The sequence below is a fragment of the Tamandua tetradactyla genome, chromosome 7, assembly GCF_023851605.1.
Source record: "Tamandua tetradactyla isolate mTamTet1 chromosome 7, mTamTet1.pri, whole genome shotgun sequence".
Lineage (NCBI taxonomy): Eukaryota > Metazoa > Chordata > Mammalia > Pilosa > Myrmecophagidae > Tamandua > Tamandua tetradactyla.
Window position 1 is genome coordinate 36,475,533 of NC_135333.1, and position 24,450 is coordinate 36,499,982.

Sequence of the window (24,450 nt, forward strand, 5' to 3'; positions counted from 1 at the left end):
TAACTATATTTAGTCTTCCAATCCATGAACATGGTATGTCCTTCCATCTATTTAGGTCTTCTGTGATTTCTTTTAACAATTTCTTGTAGTTTCCTTTGTATAGGTCTTTTGTCTCTTTAGTTAAATTTATTCCTAAATATTTTATTCTTTTGGTTGCAGTGTAAATGGAATTTGTTTCTTGATTTCCCCCTCAGACTGTTCTTTACTAGTGTATAGAAACATTACAGATTTTTGAGTGTTGATCTTGTAAACTGCCACTTTGCTGTACTCATTTATTAGCTCCAGTAGTTTTGTTGTGGATTTTTCAGGGTTTTCGACATATAGTATTATATCATCTGCAAACAGTGAGAGTTTTACTTCTTCCTCTCCAATTTTGATGTCTTGTATTTCTTTTTCTTGTTTAATTGCTCTGGCTAGAACTTCCAACACAATGTTGAATAACAGTGGTGATAGTGGACATCCTTGTCTTGTTCCTGATCTTAGGGGGAAGGATTCAGTTTTTCCCCATTGAGGATGATATTAGCGGTGGGTTTTTCATATATTCCCTTCATCATTTTAAGGAAGTTCCCTTCTATTCCTATCCTTTGAAGTGTTTTCAACAGGAAAGGATGTTGAATTTTGTCAAATGCCTTTTCTGCATCAATCGAGATGATCATGTGGTTTTTCTACTTTGATTTGTTGATATGTTATTACATTAATTGATTTTCTTATGTTGAACCGTTCTTGCATACCTGGGATAAATCCTACTTGGTCATGATGTATAATTCTTTTAATGTGTTGCTGGATTAGATTTGCCAGAATTTTGTTGACAATTTCTGCATCTATATTCATAAGAGAGATTGGTCTGTAATTTTCTTTTTTTGTAATATCTTTGTCTGGCTTTGGTATGAGGGTGATGTTGGCTTCATAGAATGACTTAGGTAGCTTTCTGCCCTCTTCAATTTTTTTTGAAGAGTGTGAGCAGGACTGGTACTAATTCTTTCTGGAATGTTTGGTAGAATTCACCTGTGAAGCCATCTGGTCCTGGACTTTTCTTTTTGGGGAGCTTCTTAATGACTGATTCAATTTCTTTACTTGTGATTGGTTTGTTGAGGTCGTCTATTTCTTCTCAAGTCAAAGCTGGTTGTTCATGCCTTTCTAGAAAGTTGTCCATTTCATCTACATTGTTGTATTTATTAGCATAAAGTTGTTCATAGTATCCTATCATTGCTTCCTTCATTTCTGTGGGGTCAGTGGTTAGCTCTCCTCTTCCATTTCTGATCTTATTTATTTGCATCCTCTCTCTTCTTTTTGTCATTCTTGCTAAGGGTCCATCAATCTTATTGATTTTCTCACAGAACCAGCTTCTGGTTTTATTGATTTTCTCTATTGTTTGCATGTTCTCAATTTCATTTCTGCTCTAATCTTTGTTATTTCTTTCCTTTTGCTTGCTTTGGGGTTAGTTTGCAGTTCTTTCTCTACTTCTTCCAAGTGGACAGTTAATTCCTCGATTTTTGCCCTTTCTTCTTTAGGGCAATAAATTTCCGTCTTAGCACTGCCTTTGCTGCATCCCATAAGTTTTGATATGTTGTGTTTTCATTTTCATTTGCCTCGAGATATTTACTGATTTCTCTTGTAATTTCTTCTTTGACCCACTGGTTGTTTAAGAGTGTGTTGTTGAGCCTCCACGTATTTGTGAATTTTCTGGTGCTCTGCCTATTATTGATTTCCAACTTCATTTCTTTATGATCTGAGAAAGTGTTGTGTATGATTTCAATCTTTTTAAATTTGCTGAGACTTGCTTTGTGACCCAGCATATGGTCTATCTTTGAGAATGATCCATGAGCACTTGAGAAAAAGGTGTATCCTGCTGTTGTGGGGTGTAATGTTCAATAAATGTCTGTTACGTCTAGCTCATTTATTGTATTATTCAAATTCTGTTTCTTTATTGATCCTCTGTCTAGATGATCTGTCCATTGCTGAGAGTGGGGAATTGACATCTCCAACTATTATGGTAGATGTGTCTATTTCTCTTTTCAGTGTTTGCCACATGTATTTTGGAGCATTCTGGTTCAGTGCATAAATATTTATGATTGCTATACCTTCGTGAAGAATTGTTCCTTTTATTAGTACATAGTATCCTTCTTTGTCTCTTTTAACTGTTTTACATTTGAAGTCTAATTTGTTGGTTATTAGTATAGCTAATCCTGCTCTTTTCTGATTGTTATTTGCATGAAATATCTTTCCCCAACCTTTCACTTTCAATCTACGTTCATCTTTGCTTATAAGATGTGGTTCCTATAGATAGCATATACATGGGTCCTGTTTTTTAATCCATTCTGCCAGTCTATGTCTTTTGATTGTGGAGTTTAATCCATTAACATTTAGTGTTATTACTGTACAGGTAGTACTTTCTTCTACCATTTTGCCTTTTGGATTTTATATGTCATATCTAATTTTTCTTTTTACCTTTACTCATAGTCTTCATTTCTTTACTCTTCTCCACACCTCTCTGTCCTGTCTTTTCCTGTCTGTGGCTATTGCTCCCTTTAGTATTTCTTGCAGAGCTGGTCTCTTGGTCACAAATTCAGTAATTTTTTGTCTGAAAATGTTTTAATTTCTCCCTCATTTTTGAAGGACAATTTTGCTGGAATGGAATTCTTGGTTGGCAGTTTTTTCTTTTAGTAATTTAAATATATCATCCCACTATCTTCTCCCCTCCATGGTTTCTGCTGAGAAATCTATGCATAGTCATATTGCGCTTCCCTTGTATGTGACGGATTGTTTTTCTCTTGCTGCTTTGAAGATTCTCTCTTTCTCTTTGACATCTGACATTCTGATTAGTAAGTGTCTTGGAGTACGTCTATTTGGATCTATTCTCTTTGGGGTATGCTGCACTTCTTGCATCTGTAATTTTAAGTCTTTCATAAGAGTTGGGAAATTTTCAGTGATAATTTCCTCCATTAGTTTTTCTCCTCCTTTTTCCTTCTCCTCTTCTTCTGGGACACCCACAAGACATATATTTGTGCGCTTCATATTGTCATTCAATTCCCTGAGTCACTGCTCATATTTTTCCATTTTTCCCCCTATATTTTCTTTTTCTGGTCGGACTTCAGATGTTCCGTCCTCCAGTTCACTAATACTATCTTCTGCCTCTCAAAATCTACCATTGTAGGTTTCCATTGTTTTTTTCATCTCTTCTACCGTGCCTTTCATTTCCATAAGTTCTGTGATTTGTGTTTTCAGAGTTTCAATTTCTTATTTTGTTCATTCCTTGCCTTCTTTATATCCTCCCTCAATTCATTGATTTGATTTTTGATAAGGTCTTCCATGTCTGTTTGTATATTCTGAATTAATTGTTTCAGCTCCTTTATCTCATTTGAATTGTTGATTTGTTTCTTTGACTGGGCCATATCTTCAATTTTCCAAGCATGATTTGCTATTTTTTGCTGGCATCTAGGCATTTAATTACCTTAATTAGTTTATTCTGGAGATTGCTTTCACTTCTCTTATCTAGAGTTTTCTTGCTGGATGAATTTGTTGTCTATCTGTTCTTTGACATTTAGTTCAGTTTTTTCTGGATCTCTAGCTCAGGTTTTGTTTAACAGAGGAGAATTTTTCAGTTTTTGGTTTCTTGTTTCTTGCCCTGCTTGCATGGTGCCTCCCCACACACACACACACCCCTTAGAAGAGTCTATGTAGGTATTATAGACCCCAGCTGGATTTTCCCACACCAAACTGGCCTCCTATCAGGAGGAAAGAGTCACCTGCGTCGGTTTTCCCTGAGGGTGAGACCCAGCAGGTTGAAAGACTTTCCTGTGAAGTCTCTGGACTCTGTTTTTCTTATTCTGCCCAGTATGCGGCACTTGTCTGCTTGCAGGTCCCACCAGCATAAGATGATGCAGTACCTTTAACTTTGGCAGACTCTCCCTGCTGGGGGTGAGGTGGAGACAGAAAAGAGGTTGTAGGCTGGTTTTAATGGCTTCAAATTACAAAGCCCAGGGGTCTGAATTCCTTAAGGGAGGGATTCCACCTGAGTTGGATTTCACCCCTCCCCTGGGGAAGGCACAGGCTGTAGAGAAGCTCTCAAACAAGCTTGTTTCTGCCTATGCTTGGGGCAGTTGCAGCCTGAGAAGTCCTGCCGCTGTACCCAAAGGCAGTCAAGCCTTTGTAGAAACACAGCCACAAAAACCTCTGTTTCTTTTTTTTTTTTCTTTTTCCATCAGCCCTGCCCCCTTGGTGCTGGGGCAAAAATGATCGACCTCCACTTTGACCAGGTTCACCTGAGCTGGGGGCCTATTTTTGGTAGTCAAAATTTGTTAATTAATTCCACAATTGGCATTTGGTTGGGCTCAGCCCCTGCTGCTGGTAAAGTCTCTTTCCTTTCCCCTCTGGGAAGCAACCTGTGGGGAGGGGCACCAGCCGCCACGGCTTGGGGACTTCATGGTTCTGGTGGTGCTCACAGCCAGTCCAGCTGGTCCATACTGAAGTACGCTGTGTGTCCAGTCACTAACATAGCCCCAGGAGCTGTTCTGTACTGTTTCTGGTTATTTAGTAGTTGTGCTGGAGGACGCACTAAAATGTGCACATTGCTAAGCCGCCATTTTGGCCCTGACCAAACTTCCCTGGATGCCTTTGATTGGACATTTTTATAGACTTTTTAAAATTGGGACATTTTCTCAGCCTTAGAACTGTAAACTAGCAACTTATTAAATTCCCCTTTTTAAAAGCCATTCCTTTTCTGGTATATTGCATTCCGGCTGCAAGCAAACTAGAACAGCTTGGCTAAGCACTCTTGGTACTTTTTCTCCTGGAACTTCCAGGAGAAGAAGATGGACTCAGCAGTGAAGGGACAAAGAGAGCTACAGCCTAACTGAATTATCAAGAGTTGAAATCAGCTGTTATTTCCTACTCTCCTGAAGTGAAGTAGCCAGAGGAAGAGGGCAAGGGGTAGTCTTCCGAAGGCTGATGGTGGGAAGCCCTTGCAAAGGAACAGAACATGTGGAGCTCTGCATGGAGATAGGCAATTGGGGACATGGATGTCTGGGGCCTCTCCAGGTAGGGCTCTCCCAAAGTGCAGAGCTCCAGGCAGGCTGAGAGGACCCCCTCCTACTAAAACCAGAATCCTGACAAACAGTCAGGACCTTGGAGGTTAATTAGCCTGGGCAGCCTTCTCCAGAGACAGAGGCATTGGGTGGGTGATTTCTTACATGTTTGCTGGAGGATGGCAACAGCTTTCAGACTATCACTGCTCCCTCTACAGATCCCCTCAGCCCAGGCATGACCCAGCTGTTTTTACTCCTCTATGAGAAATCAAGTCAGTAGCTCACCTAAGTTCAGCAGCTGAACCTGAGCTTTCAACTGTAAACTTCTGCAGGCCCTTTTAGGCAGACAAAAGCAAGCATATTCACAACTGGTTGAAAGTGATATCACATGCTGGCTTCCATTAAAATAGGGCCTTCTTGTCATTTTGAAAATTATAGGAGGATGAAAAAAATAACTAATAAAACAACTCACTGTTGCTGAGCTGAAGACGAATGGAGCTAGGATAATCACAGTCCTAATTAAACTTTGACAATCACCATGAAAAATGATACAGAGCTGGAGATTTCATCTCACTGTTAGTATTCAAATTAGTTATTGACATCAAAATATGTTCTTTGGTTCTACAGAAGCCTGCCTACCTTTCTGATTTTAAAACCACTTGAAGAAAGAGTTAGGAAAAAGAAAAGGTATTTCTTAACAAGTTACATGTTGGTATAATCTATCAGCACATACAATAGCTCTTGTTTATTTTATTGTTTAATTCTTTAACTGTGTAAAATACTTAACTTCAATTATGTGTAAAATATACATAAATATAATTTTAACCATTTAAGTGTACAATTCTTTGACAGTAAGTACACTATATAGTGGGCAACTTTCACCACTATGTATTTCCAGACTATTTTCACCAACCCAAACTAAATCTCACATGCACACAGTAAAAAGTCCCCATCTTCCCACCATCTCTCATATCAGGTCACTACTAATCTGCTTTCTGCATCTAAGAACTTGCTTACTCCAAGTATTTCATCTAAGAGGCGAAATATCTGTCCTTCTATGCAACGCTTATTTCACTCAATATGGTACCTTCCAGATTCATCCATGTACCAGCACTTCAGTTCTTTTTTTGGCTGAATAACGTTCTACTCTATGGATACACTAAATTTTGTTTAAACATACATTTACTGATGTACACATGAGCCTCCCTTATGTGGCTATTGTGAATAATGCTGCAAAAAATATTTGTCTGAGGTCCTACTTTCAATTCCCTTTTGGTATATACCTAACAGTGGAACTATTGGGTTGTATAGTAATCCTATGGTTAACTATCTGAGGAACTGCCAAACTATTTCCCACAGTGGCTGTATCATTTTACATCCCCACTCACAATGTATAAGTGCTCCTATTTCTCTGAATCCTTGTCAACACTTATTTTCAGTTTTTTAAATAACAGTCATCCTAGTGGGGGTGAAATGGTATATCAGTGTAGCTTTAATTTGCATTTCATTAGTGAATAATGGTGTTGAACATGTTTTCATATACATATTGGCCATTTGAATATCTTTTTTGGGGAGCTATGTCTATTTAAATTCTTGGTCAATTTTTAAATTTTACTTTTTTAAATATTTTTATTGTAAACAACAAACATTCTTTTTTTTTTTTTTTTTTTTTTTTTAATTTTTTTATTAATCAAAAAAAAAAGAAAAGAGATTAACACAACATTTAGAAATCATTCCATTCTACACATGCACTCAGTAATTCTTAGTATCATCACATAGATGTATGATCATCATTTCTTAGTACATTTGCATCGATTTAGGAAAAGAACTAGCAAAACAGCAGAAAAAGATATAGAATGTTAATATAGAGAAGAGAATTAAAATAATAATACTAATAATATATATATATATATAAAGGAAAAAGAAAAAAACAAAAACAAAAGATACAAACACACAAACAAACAAACAAAAAACCATATTTCAGGTGCAGCTTCATTCAGTGTTCCAACCTAGTTACATTACACTTAGGTATTATTGTGCTGTCCATTTTTGAGTTTTTGTATCTAGTCCTGTTGCACAGTCTGTATCCCTTCAGCTCCAATTACCCATTATCTTACCCTGTTTCTAACTCCTGCTGGTCTCTGTTACCAATGATATAGTCCAAGCTGATTCTCGAATGTCGGTTCACATTAGTGGGACCATACAGTATTTGTCCTTTAGTTTTTGGCTAGACTCACTCAGCATAATGTTCTCTAGGTCCATCCATGTTATTACATGCTTCATAAGTTTAGTCTGTCTTAAAGCTGCATAATATTCCATCGTAGGTATACGCCACAGTTTGTTTAGCCACTCGTCTGTTGATGGGCATTTTGGCTGTTTCCATCTCTTTGAAGTTGTAGATAATGCTGCTATAAACACTGGTGTGCAAATGTCCGTCTGTGTCTTTGCCCTTAAGTCCTTTGAGTAGATACCTAGCAGTGGTATTGCTGGGTCGTAATCCATTCTGCCATTCTATGTCTTTTGATTGGGAAATTCAGTCCATTAACTTTTAGTGTTATTACTGTTTGGATAATATTTTCCTCTACCATTTTGGCTTTTGTATTATATATATCATATCTGATTTTCCTTCTTTCTACACTTTACTCCATACCTCTCTCTTCTGTCTTTTCGTATCTGACTCTAGTGCTCCCTTTAGTATTTCTTGCAGAGCTGGTCTCTTGGTCACAAATTCTCTCAGTGACTTTTTGTCTATAAATGTTTTAATTTCTCCTTCATTTTTGAAGGACAATTTTGCTGGATATAGGAGTCTTGGTTGGCAGTTTTTCTCTTTTAGTGATTTAAATATATCATCCCACTGTCTTCTAGCTTCCATGGTTTCTGCTGAGAAATCTACACATAGTCTTATTGGGTTTCCCTTGTATGTGACAGATTGTTTTTCTCTTGCTGCTTTCAAGATCCTCTCTTTCTCTTTGACCTCTGACATTCTAACTAGTAAATGTCTTGGAGAACGCCTATTTGGGTCTATTCTCTTTGGGGTGCGCTGCACTTCTTGGATCTGTATATTTAGGTCTTTCATAAGAGTTGGGAAATTTTCAGTGATAATTTCTTCCATTAGTTTTTCTCCTCCTTTTCCCTTCTCTTCTCCTTCTGGGACACCCACAACACGTATATTTGTGCGCTTCATATTGTCATTCAGTTCCCTGATTCCCTGCTCAAGTTTTTCCATTCTTTTCCCTATAGTTTCTGTTTCTTTTTGGAATTCAGTTGTTCCATCCTCCAGTTCACTAATTGTAGCTTCTGTCTCTTTAGATCTACCATTGTAGGTATCCATTGTTTTTTCCATTTTTTCTTCTTTGTCCTTCACTCCCACAAGTTCTGTGATTTGTTTTTTCAGATTTTCTATTTCTTCTTTTTGTTCAGCCCATATCTTCTTCATGTCCTCCCTCAATTTATTGATTTGGTTTTTGAAGAGTTTTTCCATTTCTGTTCGTATATTCAGCATTAGTTGTCTCAGCTCCTGTATCTCATTTGAACTATTGGTTTGTTCCTTTGATTGGGCCATATCTTCAATTTTCCGAGCGTCATCCATTATTTTCTGCTGGTGTCTGGGCATTTGATCAGATCTCCCTGGGTGTGGGACCCAGCTGGTTGAAAGGTTTTTCTGTGGAATCTCTGGGCTCTGTTTTTCTTTTCCTGCCCAGTAGGTGGCGCTCGTGGTGGTCGTTTGTCTGCGGGGCAGTCGGCCAGGGAAACCGCGCGTGGAGGCGGGGGTCGCTGGCCGTGGCTTGGGGGAGTGCCGGTCCAAATTGCCCAGCTGGCCCGAGACGCCAAGCGTGATGGGAGGGCCCCGCTATCCAATGTTCCCAGTCAGACCGGGGAGCCACGTGCGTGGAGGGGACCCCAGACGCCAGCCACCCCAGCCGGGAAAACGTGCACCCCTCGGGTATCTCACAGCAGTGGATTCTCCCTACCCGTTCAGCCGTTCCAGAATGGGGTACGCTGTCTTTTTTGGTCTCTGTCGTGACTCCGGGAGCTGTTTCGTATTGTTTCTGTTTCTTTAGTTGCTTTTCTGGAGGAGGAACTAAGACCCGCGCGTCTTACTAAGCCGCCATCTTCTCCGGAAGTCCACAACAAACATTCTTGATATACATTCTATATATGGTGTACAATCAATGGCTCACAACATCTTCACATAGTTGCATATTCATCACCATGATTTTTTTTTAACATCTGCATCTCTCCAGCAAAAGAAATAAAAAAGAAAAAATTCATACGTCATACCCCTTACCCCTCCCTCTCACTGACCACTAGTATTTCAATCTACACAATTTATTTTAACCTTTGTGCCCCTATTATTTATTTTTTATCCATATTTTTTATCATCTGTCCATATCATAGACAAAAGGAACATCAGACACAAGGTTCTACAATCATACAGTCACACTGCAAAAGCTATATACAATGATCTTCAAGAAACATGTCTACTGGAACACAACTCTACAGTTTTAGGTACTTCCTTCTAGCCACTCTAACCCACCAAAACCTAAAAACAGGATATCTAAATAATGCGTAAGAATAACCTCCAGGATAACCTCTCGACTCTGAAATCTCTCAGCCACTGACACTTTATTTTGTCTCATTTTTCTCTTTCCCGTTTTGGTCAAGAAAGTTTTCTCAATCCCTTGATGCCGAGTCCCAGCTCATCCCAGGATTTCTGTCCCACATTACCAGGGAGGTTTACACCCCCGAGAATCATGTAGCACAGGAGGGCAGTGAGTTCACTTGCCATGTTGCCTTAGAGAGAGAGAGGCTTGGTCAATTTTTAAAGTGAATTTTTTTTTGCTATTGTTGAGTTGTAGTGTTTTTTAAAATATATTCTGGATATAAAACCCTTTTCAGATACATAATTTCCACATCTGCTGTTCTGCTGGTTGTCTTTTCATTTTCTTGATAATGTTCTTAGATGCATGAAAGTTTAAAATTTTGATGAAACCCATTTTATCTATTCTTCCTATTTTGTTCCATATGCTTTTGACATAAAATCGAAAATTCCATTGCCTACTACAAGGTCTAGAAGATATTTCTCTATGTTTCTTGGTAAAAATTTTATGTAGTATTAGTTCTTATAATTAGGTTGTTGATCCATTTTGAATTAATTTTTATATGTGGTAAGAGGTAGGGGTTCCACATTCATTCTTTTGCATGTGGATTTCCATTTTGTCCCAGCACCATTTGTTAAACAGGCTATTCTTTCTCCACTGAATGGATTTGCTACCCTTGCTGAAAATCAACAAGGGTGTATTATTAACTCTAGACTCTCAATTCTAGCCCACTGGTTTATTTGTGTGTTTCATACTATTTTAATTACTGCAGTTTTGTAGTAAGTTTTGTACTTGGACACGATGAGTTCATCAACTTTGTTCTTCCTTACAAAGACTGTTTTGGCTATTAAAGACCTGTTGCAATTTCAGATGAATTTGAGGATTGGCTTTTCCATTTCTGCAAAAAAAGGCTGCAAGAATTGTGAGAGGGATTGCACTGAATTTGTAGATCACTCTAGGCCATACTGACATCTTAACAATAATAGTTCTTCCAATCCAAAACTACAGACATTTATATAGATCTTTAATTTCTTTCAGTGATGTTTTATAGTTTTAAGTGTGTAAGTATTTCATCTCCTTGGTAATTTTTTTTAACTTTTTATTGAATAGTATAATGCATACACAAAGTAAAGAAATAAAAAAGCAATAGTTTTCAAAGCACTCTTCAACAAATAACTTACAGGACAGATGCCATCCTCTCAGATTTTTCCTTCTGGCTGCTCCAGAATATAGGAGGCTAGAAGGCTTAAAATTTTTTTTTTATCACCACAATCGACTTTTTTTTTCTTTTTTTTGTGGAAAATAACATATATACCACAAAGCAATAAATTTCAAAGCACAGCACCCAATTAGTTGTAGTTCAGAGTTTGACATGGGTTACAATTCCACAATTTTAGGTTTTTACTTCTAGCTGCTCTAAGATACTGGAAACTAAAAAAGTTATCAATTTAATGATTCAGCAATCATATTCATTTGTTAAACCCTATCCTCTCTGTATAACTCCATCATCACCTTTGATCTTTCTATCCCTCTCTTTAGCGGTGTTTAGATTATGGCCATTCTAACTTTTTCATGCTGGAAGGGGCTGTCAATAATATGGGGTAGGGAGATGGAACTATCTGATGTTCTGAACAAGCTGGGTCCTCTAGGTTTCTGGACTTATCTGGTCCAGGGACCCATCTGGAGATTGTAAGTTCCTAGAAAGTTAAACTAGTGCATGGAACCCTTGTGGAATCTTATGTATTGCCCTAGGTGTTCTTTAGGCTAGAATGGTCCTCGTTGGGGTTTGGCAGGTTATGATAGGTAGCAACGTCTAACTGAAGCTTGCATAAGAGCAACCTCCAGGGTAGCCTCTTGACTTTATTTGAACTCTCTCTGCCACTGATACTTTACTAGTTACACTTCTTTTCCCCCTTTTGGTCAGGATGGAATTGTTGATTCCATGGTGCCAGGGCCAGGTTCATCCCTGGGAGTCATTTTCCACGTTGCCAGGAAGACTTTCACCCCTGGATGTCATGTCCCAAGTAGGGGGGAGAGCAATGATTTCACTTGCAGAGTTGGGCTCAGAGAGAGTGAGCAACAAAAGTCCCTGGTAAAATTTATTCCTCGGTATTTTATTATTTTAGATGCTGTTTTAAATGGAATTGTTTTCTTAAATTCCTTTTCGGGTTGTTCACTGCTGTATATAGAAATCAAACTGACTTTGGCATGTTTATCTTCCACCGTGCAACTTTGGTGAATTCATTTATCAGTTCTAGTGCTTTCCTGTGGATTCTTTGGGATTTTGTATATATAGAATCATGTCAACTGTGAATAGGAAAAATCTGACTTTTTCCTTTCCAATCTGGATGGCTTTTATCTTTCTCTTGCCTGATTGCTCTGGTCAGAACTTCCAGAACAATACTGAATGAGTGTAGTGGTAACCTTCTAAATGTAACCTTAAAACTTTTAGTCTCACAGAGGAGCAATAAGTAAAGTCTGCTCCCAGAAATGAATAAGCTTCCATCCATCAATTCCAGACCACCCAGATATGAATAAGTTTTCATCTATGGCCCCAGACTTGAGGCACCATGCCCAGGTATCACAGAGGACAAAGGAAGCAGTAAATAAGTGATACGGAACTAATGAAATTCTCTAGACCACTGTTACCTATTACCCAAGATGATTATTTTTGTCTCTAGCATATATAGAAGCCAACTGAAAAAACCACTACAGGGATGCAGATTTGGGAAGTTTTCCTTGCCTCCTGCTGGGTAAATAAGCCTTTTTTTCCTCCTCAACCTGTTCAGTGTGTCTCAGTTAAGCCCGACTTCACCAAGTGATAAACTCAGATTTGGGGGTTGGGGGTTGGCATATCTACAAGAGTGGTGACAGTGGCTAATCTTGTCTTGTTCCTGATCTTAGGGGAAATGCTTTCAGTCTTTCACCATCGAGTATGATATTTACTGTATTTTATAGATGCCCTTATCATGTTGAGAAAGTTCCCTTTTATTGCTAGTTTTCTGAGTGTTTTATCATGAAAGGATGTTGGATTCTGTAAAACAATAACAAACAAATTCGATTGAGATAATCATTTGGCTTTTTCATCTTCATTCTATTAATGTGGTGTAGTGCACTGACTGATTTTCTTATGCTGAACCATCATTATATCCCTGGAATAAATCCCACTGGTCTTAATATATAAACCTTTAATATACTGCTAAGATCAGGTTTGCCGTTATTTTGTTGAGGATTTCTGTGCCTCTATTCATACAGCACTTTGGCCTGTAATTTTCTTTTCCTGTGCTGTCTTTATCTAGCTTGGTGCCAGGGTAATGCTGGACTCATAGAATGAGTTCAAAAGTAATCCCTTCTCTTTTCTTTTCTGGAAGAGTTTGACGAGGATTGGTGTTAAATCCTCTTTAAATGTTCAGTAAAATTCAGCAGTGAAACCTTCTAGTCCTGGACTTTTCTTTGTTGGAAGTTTTTGATTATGGATTCAATCTCTTTAACTGTTACAGGTATGATGAGATTTTCTATTTTTTCTTGCATCAGAATAGGTAATTTTATGTTTCTAGAAATTTGTCCATTTCATCTAGGTTTTCTAATTCATTGGCATATAATTGTTCACAGTACCCTCTTATAATCCCATTGTATCAGTAAGGTTTGTAGTGATGACTCCACTTTCATTCCTGAATTTGGGTATTTGTGACCTCTCTTTTTGTTAGTCTAGCTAAAGGTTTGTTGATTTTTGGTCTTTTCAAAAAACCAACTTTGGGCTTTGTTGAGTATCTCTGTTGGTTTTTGATTCTCTATTTTACTTATCTCTACTGTAATCTTTACTATTTCCTTTCTTTTACTAAATGGGATGAGTTTCCTCTTTTTGTTCTAGTTTCTTTCGGTGTGATGTTAGGTTATTGATTTGTGAGCTCCCTTCTTTTCTTATGTAATTTTATTTAGAAATATTCACATATCACATAATCATCCAAAGTGTACAATCAGTAGTTCACAGTATCTTTTATTTGTGCATTCATCACCACAATTTTTAAACTTTAATACTCCAAAAAATAAAAAATAAAAATAAGAATAAATATTAAAAAGAACACCCAGAACATCCCATACCCCTTATCCCACCCCGTTATTTATTTTTTGTCTTTATTTTCTTACTCATCTGTCCATATACACTGGAAAAAGTTTCGGTGACAAGGTTTTCACAATCACATAGTCACACCATATAAGATATATAGTTATGCAATCTTCTTCAAGAATCAAGGCTTGAGATTAGTTTAAACAGTTTCAGGCATTTGCTTCTAGTTATTCTAAGACACTAAAAACAAAAGGGATATGTGGTAGTTAGATTCAGCTGTCAACTTGGCCAGGTGAAAGCACCTAGTTTTGTTGCTGCGGACATGAGCCAATGGTTCGTGAACCTCATCTGTTGCTGATTACATCTGCAGTCCGCTAGGAGGCATGCCTGCTGCAATGAATGATGTTTGACTTAATTGGCTGGTGCTTAAATGAGAGTACAATGCAGCATAGCCCAAGCAGTTCAGCACACCTCATCTCAGCACTCGCAGCTCAGCCCAGGCCTTTGGAGATGCAGAAAGAAGTCACCCTGGGGAAAGTTGTTAGAACCCAGAGGCCTGGAGAGAAGGCCAGCAGAGACCATCCTGTGCCTTCCCATGTAAGAAAGAACCTCAGTTGAAAGTTAGCTGACTTTCCTCTGAAGAACTAACAAAATAAATCCCCTTTTATTAAAAGCCAATCTGTCTCTGGTGTGTTGCATTCTGGCAGCTAGCAAACTAGAACAGAATATGTATATAATATATAAGAATAACTTCCAGAATGATCTCTCATCTCTATTTGAAATCTCTTGGCCACTGAAACTGCTTCATTTCTTTTCCCCCTTTTGGTCAAGAAGTCATTCTCCCTCCATCACACGATGCCAAGGCCAGGCTCATTCCTGGCAGACATGTCCCATGTAGGAGGGAGGGCAATGAGCTCACCTGCAGAGTTGGCTTATAGATACAGGCCACACTTGAACAATAAAAGAGGTTCTCTGGGGGCAACTCTGAGCATAATTATAAGTAGGCTTAGCTTCTCCTTTGCAGGAGCAAGTTTCCTAAGTGCAAACTCAATATTGAGGGTTTGGCCTATTAAACTGGTAGCTCTCAATGCTTGTGAGAATATCAGGCATTCCCTGGTGGGGAAGTTCATTATTTCCTCATTTCCCCCCAGTCCCTCAAGGGGACTTTACAAATATGTTTTTATTTTCTGCCCAAATTACTCTGGGATGTATAAAGGCATGATACTAACCTGTACAAACCAGCGAGATCTCTCTAGGGAGTAGTTCTGTGTAATTATGGTGTTCCTTGTAATCACAAGACCTTTTGATTAGATGGAGATATGACTCCTGTTTTAGATATAATCCATTTTAGTTTTGTAAATATACCAGAAAATGGAATTTTTTTTTTAATTTTGTAAGTTGATTTCATTTATATTTATTTCAAATTAAATTTATACCTATTTAAAAATAAAATTCATCAAATCAAACACAGTCACTCATTTGCAAAGGAATATAAATGCTATCTACTTAATACATATAAATGTGTTTTGGAACATTTCACAAAATGTTTGCCATATCTCTAGGGTAAAAATATTAATAAAGGCTAGAATTGCAGTCTGTAAGAATGCTCAGATTTTCATTTTGTTTTCATTGTTTTGATGGAAGGGCTTATGTTAAAAGGTACCTGATCAAACAATAATTTCCTTCAAATTAATGCAACTATTAAATGGCATTAAATAGCTGGAGGAGTTGACCCATTAAAGTACAACTATTTTCCATTTTAATTCTCAAATACTCTCAAAATATTAGTTTTACATGGGTATTTAGTGAAATAGCATTTACTTTATGCTATTATTCAGGAAGGTCTAATTAGTTAAATTTCCATGATAAGAGCAAATATTACAGGAAAATAAAAACTTTCTATTTTTTAATTATTTTTTTAATTAATTAACGGAAAAAAAGAAATTAACCCAACATTTAGAAATCATACCATTCTACATATGCATTCAGTAATTCTTAACATCATCACATAGATGCATGATCATCGTTTCTTAGTACATTTGCATCGGTTTAGAAGAACTAGAAACACAACCGAAAAAGATATAGAATGTTAATATAGAGAAAAAAAATAAAAGTAATAATAATAGTAAAAAAAAACAAAAAAACAAAAACGTATAGCTCAGATGCAGCTTCATTCAGTGTTTTAACATGATTACTTTACAATTAGGTATTATTGTGCTGTCCATTTTTGAGTTTTTGTATCTAGTCCTGTTGCACAGTCTGTATCTCTTCAGCTCCAATTACCCATTATCTTACCCTGTTTCTAACTCCTGCTGGACTCTGTTACCAATGACATATTCCAAGTTTATTCTCGAATGTCGGTTCACATCAGTGGGACCATACAGTATTTGTCCTTTAGTTTTTGGCTAGACTCACTCAGCATAATGTTCTCTAGGTTGGAATGTTTTTTAAAAAGTGAATTTATTAAGTTACAAGTCTACAGTTCTAAGGCCACACAAATGTTCAAACTAAGGCATCCATAGAAAGGTACCTCGACTCGAGAAAGGCCAATGTCTGTTACATGGGAAAGCATGTGGCTGGCATCTGGTGGTCCTTGCTCCTGGTTCTGTTGTTTCCAGCTTCTGATACCAATGGTTTCTTCTCTAAGTGTCTGTGGGCCTTCACTTAGCATCTCAGGGACACAACTCTGGGTTCTGGCTTGCTTAGCATTTCATGGGAAGCATATAGCAATATATGCTGGGCTCTCTATCCTCAAACGTCCCTGCTAAGGTATCTGTTTGTTCTGTGAGCACTCCAAGCATCTCCAAATGTTTGCATCTCTGTTGACTCTGAACTTTCTCCAAAACGTTTCCTCTTTTAATCAAGACCTAGCTTGAATGGGCAGAGTCACATCTCCATATTATGGTGTTTGAATTAACTGAACATAAAAGTGAAATTAGTGTGCTAAAGAAAATAAATTCTGCAGCAAATAAACATCTCTTCCTTTGGTCGCACGTAGAAGGTGAAGTTAAAAATACAGTCAATACCATCCTTTATCTTTTATTCTGATTTATCCTAACCATATCAGCTTCATTCATATCTCTATTGAAGTCTGGTCACTTTTCCAGCTTTTTAAACAGTTGCTGAATGGGATAATGCTGACTCTCATAGCTGCAGAACTCAGGATCTAAGTCTCTGGTGTCACACGGATACCTGAAGTTCTAGGAACGACCAGGTTATACACAAAGAGCTCAGCATCTTAGAATTTAGAAGTAACTATTACAACTCAGGAATAGATGTGACTGCTGTAAGAGCTTACATTCTAGGAACCTTCACAATAAGCCTTCCCCTGATCACTTACGTTTTCAAATTAAATTCTCAGAGTTTGTACATTATAGGTATTCTATATTAGTGAGGCATTATAATATGTCTTTTCACTTCTGGCTTATTACACTCAACATACTGTCCTCAAGGTTCATTCACTTAGTTGCATGCCTCACAACTTCATTCCTTCTTGCAGTCACTCAATATTCCATTGTATGTATACGCCATAGTTCATCCTTCTGTTCATCAGTCAATGAATTCTTAGGCCACCTCCATCCAGTGCAAATCACGATTACTGCTGCCATAAACACCAATGTGCAAATGCTCATTCATGTCCCTGCTTTCAGTTCTTCCAAGTATACACCTAATAACGGGGTTGCAGGATCATATGGCAATTCTGTATTTAGCCTCCTGTGGAGCTACCAAGCTGCCCTCTAGAGGGGCTACATCACTCTACTTTTCCTACCAACAGTGAATAGGTACATCTCTCTCTCCACATTTTCTTCAGCACTTGTATCTTTCTGTTTATTCTTAAAACATTTTTATTCACACACGATGCAGTCTACCTTAAGTAAACAATCAATTGTTCCTGGTATAATTACATAACTATTCATTCACCACCACAATCTACATAAGGATATTTTCATTTCTTCCACAAAGAAAGAGGAGGAAAGAAGAAAAATAAAATAAAATAAAAAGGAAAAACACCACCACCACCAAGAATCCCATACTCTTCCCTTATATCTACCTCTTAATGACATTTAGCTTTGGTATATTGCCTTTGTTACATTTAATAGAAGCATATTACAATGTTACTGTTAATTATAGACCTTAGTTTGCAATGGTTGTACTTTTTCCATATACCATCCCATTTTCCACACCCTGCAATGTTGACATTCATTTGCTCTTCCTCATGTAAAAACTTTCTAAATATTTGTACATTTAATCACTATCACTGTCCAATCTAGGTTTTGCTAAGTTATACTATGAACTAGAACAAATATATGAAACTATCACAAGGAGTTAATAACAGAGTGGTACATGGGAAAAAACATACCAATTGCAATCTATGGACTACAGTTAACAGTGATATCTTAATAGTATTTCATCAATAGTAACAAATGTACACCAATACTAGGGATCAATAATAGAGGGGGATAAGGGGTATGGGATGTTCTTGTTTTTCTTCTCTTTTCCCTTGGAGTAATGAAAATATTCTAAAATTGATTGTGGTGGTGAATGCACAACTATGTGATAAAACTATGAGCCACTGGTGCATACTTTAGACAGACTGTATGGTGTGTGCATGTATCTCAATAAAATTGCCTTAAATTTTTTTAAAAAGCTTCTCTTTTACTTATCAAAACATTGGCTTGTTTTGAGATGACTGAATGGCAGACAACTTTATATAGGAATTTTAAATAAACCAGCTTTTTCCAAACCTTATTATCAATTGACTGGTTTACAAAAATACCCATTTGTTAATTAGATCTGAAGTTATCTATGTTCCTTCTTCCTCGAAATTCAGTCTACCTCCCCTCATATACCAAATACCAAAGACAAATGCCCAACATAAATGTTCTGGGGTGCAAATGCAGAGGGGATTGCCACCCCTACCCCAGCCCCCACCCATCTCACCTGGCTGAGACCTACTGGAGAGGCTCAGAGTTATGTCATACAGTGTTGGGGAACTTAGAGAAGAGGTGGAGGTGGGGGAAGGGTTGGTGATAGAGAAGGTACCCCAAAGGTGACAACCAAGCTGAATATTCAAGGACAAATAGAAGGCTGGACAAATTAAAAAGGAGTTTGAGGTGAGGGAAATAACTCTGGAGAGAACATACAGCACAGGCAAGAAGGAAGAGGCATGACAGCATGGTAACCTTGGGGCATTTCAAGAAGTCGGCCAGGAATGGAACATGGAATGCAAGGAAATGATTAGAGATGTAGGTGGAGCAGGATAAGAGGTAGGGTCAAAAGGTGAGAAATGGTGAGGGTCAGGCTTTCAGCCTGAAGGGAACAGTGCTGAGGGTAGGTGGGTTCAGGAGGCTGGAGGAGAGGAGAGGAAGGTTAAAGTAAAGAGTGGATCACCTGAGACTGGGCCACAGAATGGGGACTCAGAGTGGGCAAGCAAATACAGAACCATTCTGTCCTCCACATGTAGTGCCTAAGAGTTAGCTTTCTGGCTCGAAGGTACCTTAGTCAGTCATCAATTTGGAGCCGCCAACTTTCAGCCTGGGCTGTTTGGCCATCAAACCTTAAGAGAAAGCAGAACTACCTCCTTTCTAGACTCTAGACTCCTTGGGGATGGGCTGGGGCCACAGTCCTTCCAGTCATTGGGCTCTGCCTCACTGTCCACTCAACACCCTTCACCTGGCTTAACACACCCTCCCCTTGGCTGCACATCTCTCCCCTTTCAGTAAGCCAGGGCTTCTCATTTTCCTCTAGTTTCCTCAACATTTGGCTCTGAGAATCCAGCTTACAGTCTTAGCTGTAAAGTCAGCTAAGAGGAGTCTGGGGCTGGGTTGCGGTGATCTCTGTGCAGATACATCTGCATAATTGGGAATTAGAGCAGAGAGAGTGGGCTCTGTCTAAAAGCCAGAGAGTTAACAATACCAGGAGGGCTGGAAGGACTGTTCAAACGGGTCAGACCAGTTTTCCATTCATCTGCCAAGCATATGGGTGAAAGCAGTCCTGAACTGCCTTTCTGGGGTTCTGGAGAATGTTTGCTCCTATAACTTTAAGGCTACTTTTTCTGGGCAATTCCTTTCTGTGGAACACAGTGTCCAAAGTTAATGGGAAGTTAGGGGATCCCAGGGAGTGAGTAGGGAAAGAAGGGTGAGATGGGCAAGGAGAAAATGCAGTGAACACGGCTCCTCTAAGCCTCCTAACTGCTGGGCCCCCTGTGCAGGTTTACCAGGTCACAGCCAGCCCCCCTGCACAGGCCCAGTTGTCACTACCTATTTTTAGTAGGTGGTCATCATGCTGGGGACCCAAGTATGCCACACAGTGGTCCCTTTACATAAAGCCTTCCATTTCACTCTTTACCCTCCTGAGGCTGGGAGCCAGTAGGCCCATTTCACAGATAAATTACCTCTTTACAGACAATGCCCTAGGATTAAATCAGTGGCCTATGTCAGAACAGAACCAAGCAGGATCACCCCAAAGCCCACTCTCTTTCCAATCCAACGCTGCCTCAGCCCTGAGGTACAGGGAGCCCCTATCCCTTCTTGCCCAGGGCTGATCTCAACATCATGGACTCAGACTCTGCACCCCACCTCTGCCCTTCCCAGGAACTCCAGTGAGGTTCTGGCTGCCTCAAAGTTGACTTGATACTTAACAGAGCAGGGAATGACAGCCCTCAGGCCTGAGCTCCAGGCCACTCCGCCCTTCCCCCTAACTGGGCCCTTTACCTATTCTAATGCGATGGGGCACCACTACCATGTCCCCTGCCTGCCTTACTTACTTACTTGGAAAGAAAGTGGGCTTTGGGGGAGACATGGGGAGAAAATCAAAGACTTTGAACAGGCAGATTTCAGAGAGAAGCAGCAGCCCAAGGATAAGTGCCATGTAGAAGCACTCACACTTCTAAGTGGCTCAGAGGAATCCACGAGAACAGTAAGATTGTTCCTTACTCTGACAGACTGGCAAACACCAGAAAGCCTGAAATGTCAAGCAGGGTGCAGATGTGGGCAGACAGGACCCCTTACTGTGGAAAAGAGACTGGGGTAGGCCTTCTAAGAACTACTGGGGTAGCAGCACTTAATTAAATACAAAGATCCTTTCTGACCCAGCAATTCTACTCCTGAATTTTATCCCTAAAGAAGTGTTCCCCCAGGTCACAGGGCAGGTGCTTGTCATCACAGTGTTGTTGGGGGGAGCTGGAGAAGCCAGCCCATTGGGGAGTATGTGAATAACGATGGTGGGCACCCCTGTGCGGGCAGCAGCAAGCATGGGACCAGGTGTATACAGCGCAACCTGAACAGACCTCAATAACAGAGCCCTGAGTGAAAAAAGAAACAGTAAGATAGAGCCCGAGATGGTCTGCGTAAATTAGAAATATGTATACCTAAAGCAAGGATACTAATAGAAGGCTATAAGGTAAACATATTAGAAAGCGGGAGGGGACCAGGTATAAAGGAAAGATGAGAGAAATGAGTACTGAAGAATACACACCCAGGGACATCCTACCTGCCCCCATCCTAGGCCCCTGTCAAGACTCAGCTCATTTTCGCCACAGAGGTTTGCCTGACTCCTTCCATCCTCTCTGGACCACCAAGAGTGAGAGCCTGTGCCACTTGTACTTGCAGACAGGCGAGACCAGTTCCTGCCCAAGGATTCCTGATGGCCTGTCCACCTGGGAACCACAAGAGCCCTTGCAAATACTGTCCCCATGTCTCTTGGTCACAGTGTGGTTCACAGAGGTCATAAGTCCTGGTGCATGGCAGCCTCACTTCTCCAGCTGGGCTGCTGGCCTCCTGGCAACAGACGCCACGCCTGAGTGACCTGTGGCAGCAGCATCATAATAGAGCATCTCTGCCTTTGCCAGGCAGTGCCAGAGTTGATAGTTATATATGTGTCACTTCACTTCATCGTATGACAATCCTATGCTTGGGTACTATCAGTGTCCCCATTTTACATTTAGGAGACTAAGATTGAAGAGGTGAAGTCATCCAGTGTCAATCGGCCAGAAAGAGGCAGAGCCCACCTTCCAGAACCTGCCCTGGGGCCAAGAACAGAGAGGGTGCACTCTTAGGTTCGATAATAATGAGCTGTGTACTTCCAATCAGTCCTATGAGTTCCAAGGAAAGCTATGAGCAGAGTTCAAGACTGCAAAACTGTTGAGAGGCCCAGCTCCTGTTTCCACCATGTGCTGACAAGGCTCATCCTGGGAAACCCAAGCCTTAAACTATTAGATCATCTGCCAAAGAGGACACTGATTTTATCCTCAAAATCCTCAGGCCTTTTAGCCTGGGACCCTGAAGGCCCAAGCACTACAACTGCTCCCGCTACCAGGGAGAGGAATGTTTGAGGGTAAGCCAGCTGTGCCAAGCTAACCCAGCACAAGGGAACGCTATGGTGCCCGCTTCCCCCCAACCACCACAAGTCTATGAACTCAAAGTCACATTTTCACCCAAAGCTTACAAAATACAACAAGAGGCTACAGAATGTTCTCTGTCAACTTTAAAGACAAGAATAAAAGAAAACCCTTTGGGGATTCCATAATTATACTCCTGCAGATGACAGTGAAATCGGCTAAATGAGATTTTGATATCCTATTCAAATACATTGGCCCACCCAGCAGTCTCTAATGAGGACTCCCTTCCTCTGCCTGCTTTCACGAGGGAGCAGCATAGATCTGGCACCACTTCAAAATATGTGAACTTGGACAAATCTCTTACTTTCTCCATTTCCATTCCTTCAAAGTGTAGTTAGAGCTGATTTTTTGAGGCCCAAATGCACTGGAATAGGGTAGTTTTACAACACTGATTGGCTTTCTTCTCAGTCCTCCATACCCTTAGCCTGGCAAAGCCCATCACTTGACAAGATGTGACTTTCTCAGTGGCCACATCTTCATCTTGGGTGGGGGGATGGGATGGAGAACACACAGCTGACCTCTGAGGGCCTTTTCCAATTCCAGGGTTACTAATTGAATAGAGGTCTGCTAATGTCATCGGCTGTATGGCTCCCCCACCAAAATAGTCACAATCAATTTCTGAGGCACCCTCTTGCCATTCACAAATAGTTAATGAGAATCTACTGTGTGCCCAGGACTGTGTGAGCACTAGAGGTATAATGGCGAATGAACTTACGATCAGATAGATAATACAATTACAGATGGTGATGAATTCTGGGAAGGGGTACCCTGGGTGGGTAGGGTAGCTTGGAGGAAGCAACATTTGAGGTAAGAGTAGAAGGGAACTTTGTGAGGTGAGGCTGCTTTCTGTGGGCTTTAAGCAGGGTGTCTTGAGGCCCACAGGACATAGGCTATATCTGATGCCCATTCCTGTCTAAAATCTCCCAGCTCTGCGTGCAAACCTCTCTCCATATTACGCTCACATGGCCATCGGCTGTCACACACCAAAAATGTGTTAAGACAGTGTTTTTGAGGACCAGAATACTTTATTCTTCTCCAACCCCCATGCCAGGCACATAGAGGGCACCCCATATAAGGTGCTGGGAGCCACGATTTTCATTCCACATAGAGAGGAAGGACTGAGAAGTTGCCAAGAGCTCAGTTAGAGGCACAAGCAATGAAATAACTCGTCTCTTTATCTGTCGAGATCGTTAATCTCATGAATCACATGAGCTCTTTCCACAGTAGTTAAAAAGAATAAACCTTCAGTGCAGCAGCTGATAGTAACTCCATAAAGGGCAAATGAAAAACTAACACTCTGTCAATTTGCAAAGAGTAATCTAGGCACCAAACCAGCAGGAGAGACAATTCCTTCAGTCAAATCCAGAGCCTGAGTTAGATTATTAATTGCCTAAGCCTACACATGCCTCAAGTGGGCTGGAAGGGCTTCAGGACTGTGCCATGCAGGATTATTTCTCCCCCTGATGTGGCCCGTGGTGTACATGTGAGTGCAGGACCTCCTAGTTCAGGCAGTTTTCTTACAACCACCTCCAACCCCTGTATTGAATCTTCCTTTTCAAAAAGGGGTGATAACTGACTTTAGGATTATGCAATCTGTGATGTGTGCTTGAAAACACCAGATAATAAGGGGCTGCTTTTGGAAAATCAGCCATATCTTGCTTTCAGAGGACAACTGTGCTCTCTTCAGTCCTCTTTATATAGGATTCTTTATTTTTTTTTTTGGATTTTAATGTATGATGGTCTTTATTTACACCTTTATTGTCAAAAAGGAAGAGGAAAAAGTTTAAAACAGTTTAACACAGGGCACTGCAGCTTATCCTGACAGATAAAAGAAGTTCTATTTTAAATGTCCATCTAATTGTCCAAAGGTATATAACACTGAATCTGCATATGCAATTTCCTTTATGAAGTATAATGCTCTTATTTTAGTAGTCTTCTTAAATATATAAATACAACAGGAAATTAAACCACTCATTGAGAACTGCATTAACAACTATGTGATGATATTGTGAACCACTGATTACACACCAAGCATGGAATGTTCATATGTTAAGAATGTTCGAGTTTCTATGTTGTTTGGTTTTATCAATTAAAAAAACTGCAATAAATGATGAGTACTTTAAATGTATGCTGTTCCTGCAATAACACATGCCCAATGAAAAGCAAACAGGAAAAGCAGTTACACTTCCCACTTAAATGGACAGTTACAGCATCATTTTCTGCAATGACCATTATGTTTCAATTTATCATGAATTACTCCGAACTTACTATGAGAGATGACATAGGGAAAATATTCCATTTTTGGAGAAGCATAAGCCCTCAAAGAATCAACATGGGAAATAAACATCCTGTTGAAGAATT

General features: G+C 39.6%; 1 protein-coding gene across 12 annotated transcripts in view; it reads right to left on the reverse strand.

The window, feature by feature from the left end:
* PACSIN2 (protein kinase C and casein kinase substrate in neurons 2) overlaps positions 1-24,450 on the reverse strand; it is a 236,603-nt gene that overhangs the window by 24,946 nt on the left and 187,207 nt on the right. Inside the window, exon 1 of one of the 12 annotated variants that reach the window (XM_077169080.1) lies at positions 21,183-24,447. The exons of 9 other annotated variants lie outside the window; for them this stretch is intronic. In XM_077169080.1, coding sequence (XP_077025195.1) covers positions 21,183-21,386 — 204 coding nt within the window. In that variant the 5' untranslated portion in view covers positions 21,387-24,447. Of the gene's footprint in view, positions 1-21,182; positions 24,448-24,450 lie in introns of those variants that run through there. 2 more of the 12 variants (XM_077169078.1, XM_077169079.1) reach the window with 2 other exon arrangements.